The sequence below is a fragment of the Notolepis coatsorum genome (assembly GCF_963971535.1).
Source record: "Notolepis coatsorum genome assembly, chromosome: 12".
NCBI classification, from domain to species: Eukaryota; Metazoa; Chordata; class Actinopteri; order Aulopiformes; family Paralepididae; genus Notolepis; species Notolepis coatsorum.
This window is the reverse complement of record NC_140176.1, coordinates 126,747,408-126,764,897: the sequence shown is the minus strand read 5'-3', so window position 1 is coordinate 126,764,897 and position 17,490 is coordinate 126,747,408. Positions and strand designations below refer to the sequence as shown.

The following is a 17,490-nucleotide window of genomic DNA, read 5'->3' as shown; positions in this document are numbered from 1 at the left end:
GGAATATGTTGTGCCTTTACACATATGTTGGATTATGTAATTGGTTTGTCATGACAAACTAATAAAAAATTGCGATTTACCCGGTGACTACAACAACACACAGTGACTACATGCGTGTTGTTGTAGCCACCGGGTAAATCGCGATTTTTTATTAGTGAATGAATTATTAGTATAAGTAGTATAGGCATAGTAGCATAGTACATAGCAGATAGTATATACATATTATCACAGTATATAATAGGTAGTAATATAGGTATAGTAGCATAATACATAGTAGGTAGTAATATAGGCATAGTAACATAGTAGATAGTAGTATAGACATATTAGTATAGTACATAGTAGGTAGTAGTATAGGTATAGTAGCATAGTACATAGTAGATAGTATAAGTATAGTAGCATAGTACATAGTAGATAGTGGTATAGGGATAGTAGCATAGCACATAGTAGGTAGTGGTATAGATAGTACATAGTAGATAGTGGTATATAAATAGTAGCATAGTACATAGTAGGTAGTGGTATATAAATAGTAGCATAGTACATAGTAGGTAGTGGTATATAAATAGTAGCATAGTACATAGTAGGTAGTAGTATAGGTATAGTAGCATAGTACATAGTAGGTAGTAGTATAGAGATAGTAGCATAGTACATAGTAGGTAGTAGTATATAAATAGTAGGTAGTGGTATATAAATAGTACATAGTAGGTAGTAGTATAGGTATAGTAGCATAGTACATAGTAGGTAGTAGTATAGGTATAGTACATAGTAGATAGTGGTATATAAATAGTAGCATAGTACATAGTAGGTAGTAGTATAGGTATAGTAGCATAGTACATATTAGGTAGTAGTATAGAAATAGTAGCATAGTACATAGTAGGTAGTAGTATAGAAATAGTAGCATAGTACATAGTAGGTAGTGGTATATAAATAGTAGCATAGTACATAGTAGGTAGTGGTATAGGGATAGTAGCATAGTACATAGTAGATAGTTGTATAGACACATTAGCATAGTAGGTAGTAGTATAGTGCAGGTATAGTACCATAGTACATAGTAGTATAGAAATAGTAGCATAGTACATAGTATAGTAGTATAGAAATAGTAAAAGAAAGAAAATTGTGTTTTTAGTTGATGGTGGATAATTGGGCTGCATGGCATAACAGTATGTAGCCACCTGAATATGTCTAACCGTAATTCAATGTGTCTAACTCTAACTCCTTGTATTCTACTGTGTTCACGATAACGTTGTGTAACTGGACTGTCGCCAGGGGGAGCTGGTGCGATGTTGGGCTGGTGGCAACAGGTGAAGAAGAGGTTGGCTGAAGGTGGAGCTCTTACAGCGGGACGACCTCTTTGTCGTTTTCTATTGAAGCAAGCAGACGTGTAGAGCAGGAGCTCTCGATACTAAAGACACGCGAAATACGACCCCCGTCACGGTGCGGGATAGTCATGTCGTATGCGACAGTTTAGCTTCCCAGTATAGTGCTTAGGGTACGTTTGAACCAAGAAGAAGACGTTCTACTGCCGGAGAGTGCTGTGGATATTCCACGCGCTGCGTTTAGTAAAGTATAGGCGGAAGGCTAGGGGGTCGCACTGACCCAAAGCTTAGCTTCAAGTATAGGCCTAGTAGCACAGTTAGCTCGCGCGTCGCTCCACCGTCTCCCAGCCCCGCAGCGGACACCGCAACAGACGTCGCCGGACCGCACCCGCCTCCAGCATTCTCCTAGCCGACAGCCAGTCCAGCTGTCGCCTGCCTAAACGTCATTCCAGCCAGCCCCTTGCTATCACAGGTGACCACCACGGGACCGTTCGACGGCCATCTCGCAGCACGGACATTCGTTGCGGGAGCAGGCCAGCACTCGGTTGGTACACTCAAGCCAGGTACTGTTAGCGCGCTGAGCACTGGAACTTTATCGGCGAACAGTGCACCAGTGACTAGGGGCGCCCCGACGTTTGTTGTTTTGTGTAATGCCGGCTTAGATAGGATTTTTGTTTCAATTGTGGGCCCACTGTATTTTTTGGTTACATGTGTTGTGTGGTTAAGGCGTGCAGATCGCACGTGTGTATAATAATAATCATTCCCATTGAGTAGCTCGTGGAGCTCGCCAGTACCCTCTCTCTCTCTCTCTCCCTGCGGACGAGTGCAAAGTATATTAACCCTTCTACACATGTAAGATCTGGCATGCTAAGTTATATAAAAGGAGAGGCGTACAAATGGGATCACTGTGTGCGTGTCCATTAATGTGCAGTTGAACTTCTCTGCTCACATCGCAGCGACGACCAGAACCTGCCGATTCCTCCTGAGCAACGTCAGAAGGATCCGCCCCTTCCTGACAAAAGAAGCCACCCAACTCCTCGTCCAATCAACAGTCATCTCCCGCCTCGACTACTGCAATGCACTGCTCGCTGGCCTCCCGGCCACTGCCACTAAGCCTCTTCAACTCATTCAGAACGCAGCGGCCCGCCTGATCTCAAACCTACCGAAGTCGGCCCATGTCACCCCACTTCTTAGGGACCTGCACTGGCTCCCCATTGCTGCACGAATCCGCTTCAAGGCCCTCGACCTAGCATACCGTGCGGCAAAGGGAACCGCTCCCGCCTACCTCCGGTCAATGGTCTCTAACTACACACCCTCAAGACCCCTACGCTCTGCATCTTCTGGCCGCCTCAGACCTACTCCTATCCAAGCTCCGGGAGGGTCATCAAAGAGAAGTCGCCTATTCTCAGTCCTTGCCCCACAATGGTGGAATGAACTACCCACCCCAGTTAGGACAGCCGAATCACGTCCAATCTTTCGCCGTCGACTAAAGACGCACTTCTTCAACCATTATCTGAAAAAAAAAAAAAAAAACAATAAAAAAAAATCGAACCCTAACTAACCGTACTGTCATGCACTTGTCCTAATAAACTAACCTACACTGTAGCACTCAACACTTTGATGAACATTGTTGCTCAGCTGATAGAGTTGTGCCCTTCCTGATGGCTTGTCGTACAGAACTTGTAAGTCGCTTTGGATAAAAGCGTCAGCTAAATGACTAAATGTAAATGTAAATGTAAGAAGGACCAGCGCATCACCCTTAGGTTAGTAAACCCTAGGCCCCATCCGCTCCCTCTGCTAAATCCCAATTCTAATACTCCTACACTACAGTCTGGGACTCAGCCGGACCCAGATCTGCTGTGTTCCCACTACCTGGTGACAGTGCACATCTACTCTCATAAAGTAGGGATAATCCACCCTTCTACAAGTAGTTCAGGCTCTGTAAGCTATCTGAATGCACACGCTGCTATGTAATGATACTGCAATTCCAATGTAGAAAGGTAGGGGGCACTGGCGGCGTGTAGCTTTATGCCAAGCAAGCAGTGCAAAAATTTACCGTAGTGGCATGCAGTAATGCGCCTTTCATTTTCCGCCGCCCAGCGCCCAGGTCGCGCGGAAATAGGCTGTCTATTGCCATTCTCTTTGACAAACTCTAACCTTAACCAGCTCCTTAACAACGCCTAAACTTAACCGTTCTAACCTTAACCAACTCCGAAACAATGCCTAACCTTAACCTTAACCTTAACCATGCCTAACCTTAACCATAGAAATTATATTGCCATTCTCTTTGACAAACTCTAACCTTAACCAGCTCCTTAACAGCGCCTAAACTTAACCGTTCTAACCTTAACCAACTCCGAAACAATGCCTAACCTTAACCTTAACCTTAACCATGCCTAACCTTAACCGGCGAAAGAATACACGTTAAAAAAAAATCACGTTAAAAAATATTTTCGATGGGATTCGAACTCGCCAGCAAACAAGCCATAGGATCCACAGCCATGTGTCCTTGCCAATTGAGCTATTGCTAGATACTGAATAAGGGGCGGTGACTTATATATATTGAGCTCCGCTCGTGTCGGATCTCATGCGCATGCGCGGGCACCTCGCGCGAGCACGCCGGCGCACGCACGCACCTGAGCGAGCACGCCGCCGCCGGTGCACGCACGGTAGCATTTGTCTGAAAAGAAGGGCGCTTTACCGCACTAGCGTGCGGTGACGAATGCGGAAGCATTTTTGCACTGCTTGCTTGGCATTAACGTACAGGCGCACTGGCGGCCTTTCAATGGCTCCCCATCGTTTGACTTCTGGGTTTGTCTCATGTTGATTTGCTCAGGTGTAGCACCTCATCTGGCCACCAGGTGCTGCTGTTATAGTGCTTAAATGTAGCCTATTATGTATGCATGGTTGTTTTATGGCAATTTAGAAGTACATATCATTATTTATTATTTACATATTGTTTAGTAGCCTATGCTATTAAGTGGCCACTGCCACCAAGCATCTTCAGCTCATTCAGAACGCAGCGGCCCGCCTCATCTCAAACCTACCGAAGTCGGCCCATGTCACCCCACTTCTCAGGGACCTGCACTGGCTCCTCATTGCTGCACGAATCCGCTTCAAGGCCCTCGACCTAGCATACCGTACGGCAAAGGGAACCGCTCCCGCCTACCTCCGGTCAATGGTCTCTAACTACACACCCTCAAGACCCCTACGCTCTGCATCTTCTGGCCGCCTCAGACCTACTCCTATCCAAGCTCCGGGAGGGTCATCAAGGAGAAGTCACCTATTCTCAGTCCTTGCCCCACAATGGTGGAATGAACTACCCACCCCAGTTAGGACAGCCGAATCCCGTCCAATCTTTCGCCGTCGACTAAAGACGCACTTCTTCAACCATTATCTGAAATTAATTTTCTTTTTTTATATATACTTTTCTTTTAAAATAAAATCTAACCCTAACTAACCTTACTGTCATGCACTTGTCCTAATAAACTAACCTACACTGTAACACGCAACACTTTAACATTGTTACTCAGCTGATAGAGTCGTACCTTCCTGCTGACTTGTCGTACAGAACTTGTAAGTCGCTTTGGATAAAAGCGTCAGCTAAATGACTAAATGTAATGTAAATGTATTCCTATAGTACCCTCGTCTACTATAGTTCATTATCACATGGGAATGTATATTACAGCCAGTGATGTGTAGGCTTATCCTCTCTCTCTCTCTCTCTCTCTCTCTCTCTCTCTCTCTCTCTCTCTCTCTCTCTCTCTCTCTCTCTCTCTCTCTCTCTCTCTCTCTCTCTCTCTCTCTCTCTCTCTCTCTCTCTCTCTCTCTCTCTCTCTCTCTCTCTCTCTCTCTCTCTCTCTCTCTAATGACAGAAAGGAAAGAAAGGCATTCTATATTATCATACTCTAATTACATCACGTGTATGCTTCCAGCTGTGTTTGTGTCGTTTATTTACCAGACCAACAATAACAGATGGTCTAAACCCGTTTCACTCTTCTGGGCAGCAGAGTGTTGGTTATTATGCTGAATGCACCGCTCGTGTCAAGCTAACTTAATTAAGCAGCAATTAGACGTCCTGTGGAGAGTTTGACTTCACTAAATAATTGGGAAAAAATACGAGGGCAGTACACTAGGCCTGTTACTGCCTATGGCTAGATGTAGAGACAAGAAGAAGACATATACCACATGATACAGAAAGCTGTATTATTTAATATATTATATCTGTCTATCCATCCATCCATCTATATTGGACATTGGAGCTCTCTCTCTCTCTCTCTCTCTCTCTCTCTCTCTGCCTCTCTCTCTCTCCCCCTCTCTGTCTCTATATCTCCCTCTCTCTCTCTCTCTCTCTCTCTCTCTCTCTGCCTCTCTCTCTCTCTGCCTCTCTCTCTCTCCCCCTCTCTGTCTCTATATCTCCCTCTCTCTCTCTCTGCCTCTCTCTCTCTGTCTCTCTCTGCCTCTCTCTCTCTCTCTCTCTCTCTCTCTCTCTGCCTCTCTCTCTCTCTCTGCCTCTCTCTCTCCCTCTCTCTCTCTCTCTCTCTCTCTCTCTCTCTCTGCCTCTCTCTCGCTCTCTCTCTCTCTCTCTCTCTCTCTGCCTGTCTCTCTCTCTCTCCCTCTCGCTCTCTCTCTCTGCTGTCCATGGTGCTGAAGTGATTTGAGAGACATGAGGGAGAGCTGCAGAGAGACTATAATGTAAAACACATCTTTTGAGTATAAATAGCTACATGTAAGAGAGAAAGTCTTGACAATTAAATTGATTGACTCAAATATTAGCAATAAGAAAATTTACCTCCAGACTCTCTTTTTCTCTCTAAATTCGATAGCCTCACCCCCCCCCCCCCCTCCCATGATAACTAATTTGATAACAACGGGGATTGAGACTTTTATTTTTTATATTTCTAGTCCATTTAGGACCGGAAGTAGAATTCCTTATTCAAACTGGCTTGACACACGCACACACACGCATACACCGCCATACACACACACACACACACACACATTATGCAAATTACATGTCGTCAGCTTGTGACTGCAACTTGTTCCTGTTTGCGGACGACTCAGCCCTGCTGGTCTCTGACAAGAACAAGTTACAGGTTGAAAAAACCCTCAGCTCGGAACTCTGCAAAATCTGCACCTGGCTCGCCGATAACAAACTATCATTACACCTGGGCAAAACAGAGTCCATTCTCTTCGGTTCAAATAACAAACTCAGCAAGACCGACGGCTTCTCAGTTACAGTGGGTGACAATATTGTCACAAGGAAAGATGAAATTACCTACCTGGGCTCCATCCTAGAGGCTAATCTTTCCTGTGACAAAATGGCATCCAATGTAATAAAAAAAGTCAACCAACGAACTCGATTCTTGTACCGGATCTCCTCTCTGGTAAACAAGAATACCCTGAAGACTCTGGCAGGAGCACTCATTCAAGGGTACTACGACTATGCTTGCACCTCATGGTACCAAAGCACCTCAAAGGCACTAAAAAACTAAATTACAAACATCTCAAAACAAACTGGTCAGACTACTGCTTGACCTGACTCCTAGAACCCACCTCACCCCTGCCCACTTTTACAACCTAGGATCATGGCTTAGAGTAGACGACAGAGTACAGCAACTTGCAATGGGCCTGGTCTACAAGATACACTACACGAACAAGGTACCCATGTACATGTCAAAATACTTCCCAAAGGTCAGTGAATACCACGATCACAACACCAGAGGGAGCTCCACAAATCATGTTAAACCCAGATTCGGCTCAAACAAGGGACTAAACACGCTTCGCAATTATGCCACATCAATGTGGAACGCCCTACCCAAAGCTGTAAAGGAATGTGAATCACTACCCACTTTCAAAACCACTCTCAAAGAACACCTACGGGAGACTGCAATTCGAAACTGGCCCCTGCAAATGTCCTAACCCAACCCCCTCCAATGTACAGTAAATGACCTTATTCAGTGGGTCAATATTCCAATGTACAGTGTAGAGTGTCCCCCCCCCACCCCACCTACCCAACCTCCTCCAATGTACGGTTTCTACATCAAATGTATATACTCTCTTTTCTGGACTCTTTTTGTATCACAAACAGTACTGTATTTGCAAATCTGGTATGTAATAAATGTATAGATGTAGCAGTACTGTCTATCTGTATGTCATAATATGTTATGATGAATTGAAAACGGGGGACCCTGATGTAAACAAGACGAAAGTCTTTCTCTGGTCTGCATCCCCTTAACAATTGTGTGTATTGAGCTGTACTGTATTGTACCGATTCTGCAATCTGTTAATAAAGTTTTCAATCATCAATCAAACACACACCGACACACACACACACACACACTCTGACACACACACACACGCACACACACACGCACACACACCGACACAGAGCTGAATTGAACCGAGAGCAGGAGACATAATAACGGAGACCAGCGTCAACCATCAGCTTGAAACATCCAGGTCAGTTGTTGTCGGAGAGGTATCTGCGGTTGTTTTCACTTACGTTACTGTACATGTAGAGAATAATGAGAAACGGGATCTTATTTATTGTTTTTCTTTCATTCTCGGTCTAATTATTGTTCCCTGTGTCGCTGCTCCCTGTGGGGGCAAGTGTGTGTGTGTGTGTGTGTGTTTAGTAATACAGTGCGCTCACAATGGGGAGATATAAACAATAAATCATAAAGACTTTCATAAAATGAATGTTCTATTGTCGCTTGATTCACGCTACAATACAGATATCCGACACGGAACCCCTCCGTGTTGCGAGGGGCGGCGTTAGTGACGATCATAACGCTGCCGTCACCAACACAAAGTGTCGCGCCCCTTATTAACAATAATAATAATAATAATACATATATTCTGTATTATAATAATACTGGGTCAATGATCTGGTGAAGCGTCTCTCTGGCGCCTAGAACTCCCTTTTGTTGTGGCTTTGTTTAGGGGCTGCGCGCGCACCTCCCAGCAGGTGTCCACATGATATCAATATGAAACACACGTTTGATTCCCTTTATGATATCAATATGAAACACACGTTTGATTCCCTTTATGATATCAATATGAAACACACGTTTGATTCCCTTTATGATATCAATATGAAACACACGTTTGATTCCCTTTATGATGTCAATATGAAACACACGTTTGATTCCCTTTATGATGTCAATATGAAACACACGTTTGATTCCCTTTATGATGTCAATATGAAACACGTTTGATTCCCTTTATGATATCAATATGAAACACACGTTTTATTCCCTTTATGATATGATATCAATATGAAACACACTCCCTTTATGATATCAATGACCATGTGTACATAGTACATACATAACAGTAATCAATAACAGTTTATATTCTCCCAAAGCATAAATATAGAAATAGCATTCAGCATTGCGCTATAATATAATGATCAACGTGAAATCAAAATATAACACTATTATTATTTAACCAGACTAGTAGACTAAGAACACATTATTATTTAACCAGCTAGTAGACTAAGAACACATTATTATTTAACCAGCTAGTAGACTAAGAACACATTATTATTTAACCAGCTAGTAGACTAAGAACACATTATTATTTAACCAGCTAGTAGACTAAGAACACATTATTATTTAATCAGTTAGTAGAGAACACATATTATTTAATCAGTTAGTAGAGAACACATATTATTTAACTAGTTAGTAGACTAAGAACACATTATTATTTAACCAGCTAGTAGACTAAGAACACATTATTATTTAACTAGTTAGTAGACTAAGAACACATTATTATTTAACCAGCTAGTAGACTAAGAACACAGTATTATTTAACCAGCTAGTAGACTAAGAACACATTATTATTTAACTAGTTAGTAGACTAAGAACACATTATTATTTAACCAGCTAGTAGACTAAGAACACATTATTATTTAACCAGCTAGTAGACTAAGAACACATTATTATTTAACCAGCTAGTAGACTAAGAACACATTATTATTTAACTAGTTAGTAGACTAAGAACACATTATTATTTAACCAGCTAGTAGACTAAGAACACATTATTATTTAACCAGCTAGTAGACTAAGAACACATTATTATTTAACTAGTTAGTAGACTAAGAACACATTATTATTTAACTAGTTAGTAGACTAAGAACACATTATTATTTAACCAGCTAGTAGACTAAGAACACATTATTATTTAACTAGTTAGTAGACTAAGAACACATTATTATTTAACCAGCTAGTAGACTAAGAACACATTATTATTTAACCAGTTAGTAGACTAAGAACACATTATTATTTAACCAGCTAGTAGACTAAGAACACATTATTATTTAACCAGCTAGTAGACTAAGAACACATTATTATTTAACTAGTTAGTAGACTAAGAACACATTATTATTTAACCAGCTAGTAGACTAAGAACACATTGCAGAATTTTGGTAAACACAGACAGGACTGAAATACAGAAAAGGGCTGGTAGCGGCTCACTGAGACAGAGGTTAGAAGGCTGGTAGCTGCTCACTGAGACAGAGGTTAGAAGGCTGGTAGCGGCTCACTGAGACAGAGGTTAGAAGGCTGGTAGCTGCTCACTGAGACAGAGGTTAGAAGGCTGGTAGCTGCTCACTGAGACAGAGGTTAGAAGGCTGGTAGCTGCTCACTGAGACAGAGGTTAGAAGGCTGGTAGCTGCTCACTGAGACAGAGGTTAGAAGGCTGGTAGCTGCTCACTGAGACAGAGGTTAGAAGGCTGGTAGCTGCTCACTGAGACAGAGGTTAGAAGGCTGGTAGCTGCTCACTGAGACAGAGGTTAGAAGGCTGGTAGCTGCTCACTGAGACAGAGGTTAGAAGGCTGGTAGCGGCTCACTGAGACAGAGGTTAGAAGGCTGGTAGCTGCTCACTGAGACAGAGGTTAGAAGGCTGGTAGCTGCTCACTGAGACAGAGGTTAGAAGGCTGGTAGCTGCTCACTGAGACAGAGGTTAGAAGGCTGGTAGCTGCTCACTGAGACAGAGGTTAGAAGGCTGGTAGCTGCTCACTGAGACAGAGGTTAGAAGGCTGGTAGCTGCTCACTGAGACAGAGGTTAGAAGGCTGGTAGCTGCTCACTGAGACAGAGGTTAGAAGGCTGGTAGCTGCTCACTGAGACAGAGGTTAGAAGGCTGGTAGCTGCTCACTGAGACAGAGGTTAGAAGGCTGGTAGCTGCTCACTGAGACAGAGGTTAGAAGGCTGGTAGCTGCTCACTGAGACAGAGGTTAGAAGGCTGGTAGCTGCTCACTGAGACAGAGGTTAGAAGGCTGGTAGCTGCTCACTGAGACAGAGGTTAGAAGGCTGGTCATTGAAAGTGGGGATGGTCTGGTTGGCGGTTCTTTGTCGCAACTGATGGGCAAGTATCCGTCCGGCCTTTTCCCCGTGTTCATACCCATGTCGTGATTTAGTGATGAGGTACTCAGCCTGTCGTGTTGACAGGAGATCAAACTCAGTTCGTAGTGCCATACATTTTTTCAACGTGTCAGCTGATGGCGAGTGGCTATGTAATCTATCTAGCTCCAGAATCTCGTTTGTCAGTTGTTTAAGGCATGCCGTGTTTATCTTCCTTTGGTTGGCGCAATATGAAATCACCTGCCCCCTTAAGTACGCCTTCAGTGACTCCCATATGGTTAAAGAAGACATTCCAGGGGTCTGATTAATGTCGAGAAATTGTGCGATTTCCGAGGTGATGCAGTTTGTGAAGGCTTCCTCTGACAGGAGCAGTGGGTTGAGTCTCCACTGGCGGTGGCCGAGCTGTGTATTGGGGATACTCATTCTCATAACCAAGGGACCATGGTCTGAGATAACTATCGCCCCATAGTCACACGAGGGAGAGGAGCCTTTTATCCAAGAGAAAGTTGTCTATGCGCGAAAAGGTGTTATGGACCGGGGAGAAGAAGGAATATCCTCTGGATACGTCAGCTACCCCATACGATTTAAGAAAGAGCTGGATTGCGGTGGCTGATTTAGCCAGGGGGGCCCTTCTGGGCGAGCTACGGTCCAGCACCGGGGAGAGTGCGCAATTCATGTCGCCGCCTAGGATGAGATGGTGCGAGGTCATATCTGGTAGGCGAGAAAAAAGGCTGGTGAAGAACGAAGGATTGTCCCAGTTTGGCACGTAGATATTAGCTAGAATGACCGGGAATGAATGGAGCTTCCCCACCACTATAATATAGCGCCCTGCGGAGTCAGCCTCTACACTTGACATAGTAAATGGTGTGTTTTTATCAATTAATATGGCTGCTCCTCTGGCCCTTGAGTGGAAGTTGGAGTGATACATCTGTCCCACCCCCCCCCCCCCCCCCTAGTCGGGCATGGTCCGATGTTCTTAAGTGTGTCTCCTGTAAAAATGCTATATCCACGTTGAGTTGTTTTAAATGTGTAAGTACCTTCTTACGTTTGACTGGTGATTTAACATTCCAACTCACGAAATTGACAGAGCACCCTTCCAGCCCCATGGTATCACCCGTGTCGATCATAGTAGATGAGAGAGGCCATGCATCTGGAACCTAGAGAGCTCAGCACAGCTGCAGGTGAAAAGCAAAACAGACGTCTGATCAGTTAAGCATGTTGACTGTACAAGTCCGGTAACCCCCCCCCCTGAACAAGGTGCCCAAAATACCCTTCAGAAACTAATCCACACATAAAGTGCTTGTGTTGGAGGTTCTCTATAGAGCCAGCCGCTCAGGCCCTCGTCGAGCCCCTTAGGTAAAATAAAATAATAATAATAGAAAATAAATATATATATATATATATATATATATATATATATATATATTAAAAAATAAAATAAACAATTTAAAAAGAAAGTAAAGGTAAAAGTTTTAACTCAGATCTTAGTACTATATGAAGTCTTCAGCTGCCCAGTGAGGTACACCCAACCAGGTAAGGTCATATAGGTGGCAACGTTAAACAGTAAGCATAGCAGTAATATATTAACATTAACACCATCACATCAAGCAGGCCCCGGAGTAAGGCCGAACACCATACTCCCAAACAAGGGCAACCAACGTGCCCCGTTAAACACAGAAACGGTGCCTGGTTGGGTGATCTAGAACAAATTGGAAGAGGTGTGGGAGTGTGGGTGTGTGTGTGTGTGCGTGTGATCGTGCGTGTGTCCATGTGTCTATAAATGGGTGTGTGCCTGGGCGTGTGCCCTTCAGTGTTTGTGCAGTTGCGTGCACGTGAACCCATGTGTGCGTGGATGTGTCGGACACAGCCGGGGTGCACGAGTATCAGTGTGTAGGTGTGAGTGTGTGGGTCTATGCCCATGTGTTTGTGTAGTGTGTAAACGTGTATGTGTGTCTATATGTGTGTCTGTGCATGTGCGTAATATGCGCCTACGTGTGTGCGTTATGTCTAGTGTATCCATTAGGAGTGCGAGCGTGTGCGTCAGCGTAGGTGTGAGCGTGTGTGTACATGTTTATATGTCCGTATGTGTATACACATATTGTCCTATTGGGGCCAAAATGATACACTGTTCACATCACCTGTACATCATAAGTGGCTGTTAGTACAGGATCAGAGATCCGCTGGATGTTGAGTGACTTGCAAACAGTATCTCGAGAATCCTTAATTTTTTCTTTTTCAAGAATGCTAGCATTGTGTGTACCAAAGGCAGCCTACCCGACCTCACCTGCTGCTGCATGCACAATGTTCTTTCTGACGTAGCCCATCGCTTCACTTGGCATAGAAGAAGTTTGCAATAGTCACTCTGTTGGCCTGTAATGGTGTACATAGTGTACATAACACTGAAGCGTTATGTACACGTCGAGACCCAAAACACATCAATGGTAATTCTAACAAGAAACCAGATAACGTTCCCTCCACGGCGCCTGGGACGAGCGGCAGGAAGCTGGCCAAAAGACACAGATATGGGCCCCATATGACGCGTCTGAGGGAAAAAACCCTGTCAACAACACTGCTCTGTATAAAAGAGAGGAGACAGGGAACCCCCAGAGAGACCTCCCACGTGAGTAATAATTGAAAAGATATATGTAAACATTGAGCCACGTGACCAAAAGCTCAACACATATGCAATAGAGAGCAGAGCAGAAAACAAAGTTTCCAACGCACCGCATAACTCAATCTTGACAATGACAGCGGTCCACAACATGGAGCCTGAAAAAAACTCACGGAAGCCTCACGACCAATAGAAACGCGCCCAGTGACGTATTCTATGGCCGGGGAAATTCCGTGACCCACCTGCCCAAATATGGCATGGGACCAGGGAACTCCCTCCCCCCCCCCCCCCCCCTCTCCCCACCCTGTGACGTGCTGACCCGACAGCGTGACAGGAAGACCGAAGAACAGGAGGTCCAACCCCCTGGCCAATCAGAAAAAGGGGGGAGGGGTTTATCAGTTCACCCCCTTATGACCCCATACCACGGATACGATGAAAACAAACAAGCAGCGCATGATACCAGTTTACCTAGCATGCTACATGAAAAGCATATATCCACTAGGATAAGCTCAACCATTGCACGCCAGCCACAGACGATAAACTCGTTTGTGAAAACGGGTTTTTATACAAGGCTTTAGGCTCATGTGCGAACACGTCACCTGTGTTTACATACTTCACCAAGTAAAGAGAAAACACAGACATTTAAAGAGAGGGTCAAAGACCTCGGTACAAGCTACATATGTGATTACTTCTGCAGGCTAACACTCTAACCTGGTTGTGGACTCGATGCCATGTTTCCCAAACGTAACAGAATACACACAACCCCCTCAGATAAAAAAGGTAAAGTTCACTCTTACTACTGCAAGAAGAACACCGTCTTCTTCATCATCATCATCATCATTTATTTTTTCGTACATGGAATCACCACAGTCCAACAGTACATATTCACATAATTCACAAAAAATACCATGGCCGAAAGGAACAGGAAGAAGAAAAAATCTTATATATACCTGCCCCTACACACGTACAACACACCGATAGACATATTGTGTAAAACCAAACAGAATATACCCATTTTGCAAAAAATAAATAAAAATGTAACATCAACACAACCAAATTAAATCAACATAAATAAACCCATTTTGTCTATCTATCAGTCAAACTACATATTTAGGTTAATTCATTTACACACACACACCCCCACACACACACACACTTATATAATGTATTATACTTCTATATACTATCTAATTTCTATTTTATTATAATATAACTAAATCATACTATTTATTCTACACCATATTGGTACAGTATTATACAATATTTTAATATATTATTATTCTATGTTACGCTGCTATATACTATATTACTATACTCATACTGGCCTACACTACAACTCTATGCTACGTCATCCTGACACGCTAAACTGCAATATTATACTAAACTGTGCTATACTGTCTATGTATCTTTTCTTTGCACAACCTTTTGAAGTGAAATATATTATTGGAACTCTTTTCATCGTTCTGCAAAGAGTTCCATAGTTTGATACCTATAACGGAGGTGCACCTTTGTTTTAAGGTTGTTCGTGCAAATTGGTGTTTAAAATTTAATTTCCTTCTGCTGTCATCTGGACAGGGAACGAACAACCTCTGTATATTTGCTGGTAATACTCTGCATTTTGCTCTAAACAAAACTAATAAAGTCTGTATTTCAGCTAACTCTTTAAGTTTCAATAGTCTGGATTTAATAAATAATTCGTTGGTATGTTCTCTTGAATCTACATTGTGAACTATTCTTACTGCTCTCTTCTGTAATATAAATAATGGCTTTATGTTGCTTTCATACGTGTTACCCCACACTTCCACACAGTAACTCAAATATGGTAGGATGAGTGAACAATATAATATTCGCATAGAATTATAATCAAGCACATTCTTTGCCTTGTTCAAAACAAAAACACTCTTGGCTACCTTATTTTTTATGTACATTATATGTGGCTTCCATGTCAATTTCTCATCCAACATAACACCCAAAAATTTTAACTCAGATACTCTTTCAATATTAACTCCGTCAATACATAATGCCACATTGTCCTTCTTTCGATTAGTAAATATCATAAATTTCGTTTTTTCCAAATTTAGGGATAGCTTATTGTTATCAAACCATATCTTAAGTTTACACATTTCATTTACAATGTCATCTGCTAATTTTTTAAGGTATTTTCCTGAACTGAAGAAATTTGTATCATCAGCAAATAAAACAAATTGCAATATGTTTGACACTTCACATATATCATTAATATATAAAATAAAAAGTTTGGGCCCCAGGACCGAACCTTGAGGGACACCACATTCAATATTCATACATTCAGATGTGTAACCAGAGAGTTGTACATATTGTTGTCTATTTTCAAGATAGCTACTTAACCAGTTCATCGCCACCCCTCTCACACCGTATGTTTGTAATTTAGAAATTAAAATGTGATGATCTATCGTATCAAATGCTTTTTTTAAGTCAATAAACACCCCTATTGTGTAATTCCTCTCATCTACTGCTGTGGTTATTTCTTCATATATATTCATTAAGGCTAAGGCTGTTGATCGATTTGCCCTGAATCCATACTGACTCTCACTCAGCAGGTTATTCTTTTCAATAAAACTATCTAATTTATGAGCAAACACTTTTTCAAGAATCTTGGAAAATTGTGAAAGCAAAGACACTGGTCTGTAGTTGGTAAAGCTGTGTTTGTCCCCAGATTTAAATAGAGGAATAACCTTTGCTATTTTCATTCTGTCTGGAAAGGTGCCTGTTTGAAAGGAAAGATAAAAAATATGACACAGGGGGTTAATTATACAATCAATGGTCTTCTTCACAATTATCATGTCAATTCCATCACTGTCAGTTGATGTCTTATTTTTTGAATTTAATGCTATTTCTATAATTTGTCTTTCACTCACATGTCCTAGAAACATAGACTGCAACACTTTACTTTCCCCTGTCCAGTCTTTATTTGCTTTCCCTTCATTATGACTTTGGATATTCTTAGCAAGGTTTGGGCCTACATTTACAAAAAATTAATTAAATTCATTTACCACTTCATTCACGTTTTTAATAACCGTATTGTTGTCATTAATGAAGTAATTGGGTAAATCTGCAGATACAGCTTTGCTTCCAATGACATTTCGTAAAATCTTCCAAGTTTCTTTGATATTATTTATATTTTCCTTTAAGACATTATTATAGTGTTCTTTCTTTGCATTTCTAATTATAGTAGTTAATTTATTTTTGTAAGCTTTATATTGATTTTCAGCCTTTTTTGTTCTTAATTTGATAAAATCTCTATAGAGTTTGTTTTTCTTTTTACTTGCATTTTGTAAGCCCTTTGTCATCCAGGGTTTTATTTTATAATTACATTTTTGCTTCCGTACTACCATTGGACAGTGTTCTTCATACAGCGACAAGTAAATGTCCAAAAATGCCTCATATGCAGCATTTACTTCTTCCACATAACAAACCCTCACCAGAAAGGACTTTTTTATTTAATAACAAAATCATATGTTGGGGGGGGAGGGGACAGGGGTAAACAGGGGAGTCACCAGCGGCGCCTGCCACGTGCAGAGCGCTGTTTGCCCCCATGGGGAGCCGGCCCAGAGGAACAGTTCTGGGGAGCCTGGTCACCACGATCCTTACCGTTACCTCCGGGTGTGGTGCGGCTGGCTGCAGCGGACGAGGCACTCCCTCCACTCCTGGCCTTCTTCGCCGAAGGTCCAGCAGCGGCGGCGGTGGTGGCGGAGGCAACGGTTGCGGTCCTCTGCCGGCGTTGCTTCTTCCGGACATCACCGGTGGCATCAGGTCGGGGGAAATGGGGTTGGAGCACAGAGCGCTCATCCTCCATCTCTCTGCAGGCTGCTGTCATCTGCTGCATGGCCGACCCGAATAGCCCAGCATCGGAGAGGGGGGCCGTGAGCAGCGGAATCCTCCTCTGGTCCGGCACCCGCGCCTGCTCCAGCCAAAGGTGGCGCTGGGAGAGAGTGGCCAGGGCGCGCTCCTTCCCCGCGGCTATCGCCTGCAGCTGGGTTAGGTGCAGGATGGCTCCAGCCGCCTGGGCATGAAGGTATCGTTGATGGTCATCCAGTACCGACCCGCCCGCCATCAGCCCCGACATGTAGCACGCTAGCTGAGCGATGTTGGAGGTCGCAGTTAGGCGATGTACACCTGGTCACTCCAATTAGCCAACTGCCTAGCCGATTTCCCCTGGGG

General features: G+C 43.1%; 1 protein-coding gene across 1 annotated transcript in view; it reads left to right on the top strand.

Annotated features, from left to right (window-relative positions):
- Positions 1-1,277: 1,277 nt before the first annotated feature.
- Positions 1,278-17,490, top strand: part of LOC311238045 (MAGUK p55 subfamily member 2-like) — a gene marked incomplete at both ends in the record, with an annotated part of 102,562 nt that continues 86,349 nt past the window's right edge. Inside the window, one exon of the mRNA XM_084326009.1 lies at positions 1,278-1,298. Within this exon, the coding sequence (XP_084182135.1) occupies positions 1,278-1,298 (21 nt within the window). The remainder of the gene's footprint in view (positions 1,299-17,490) is intronic.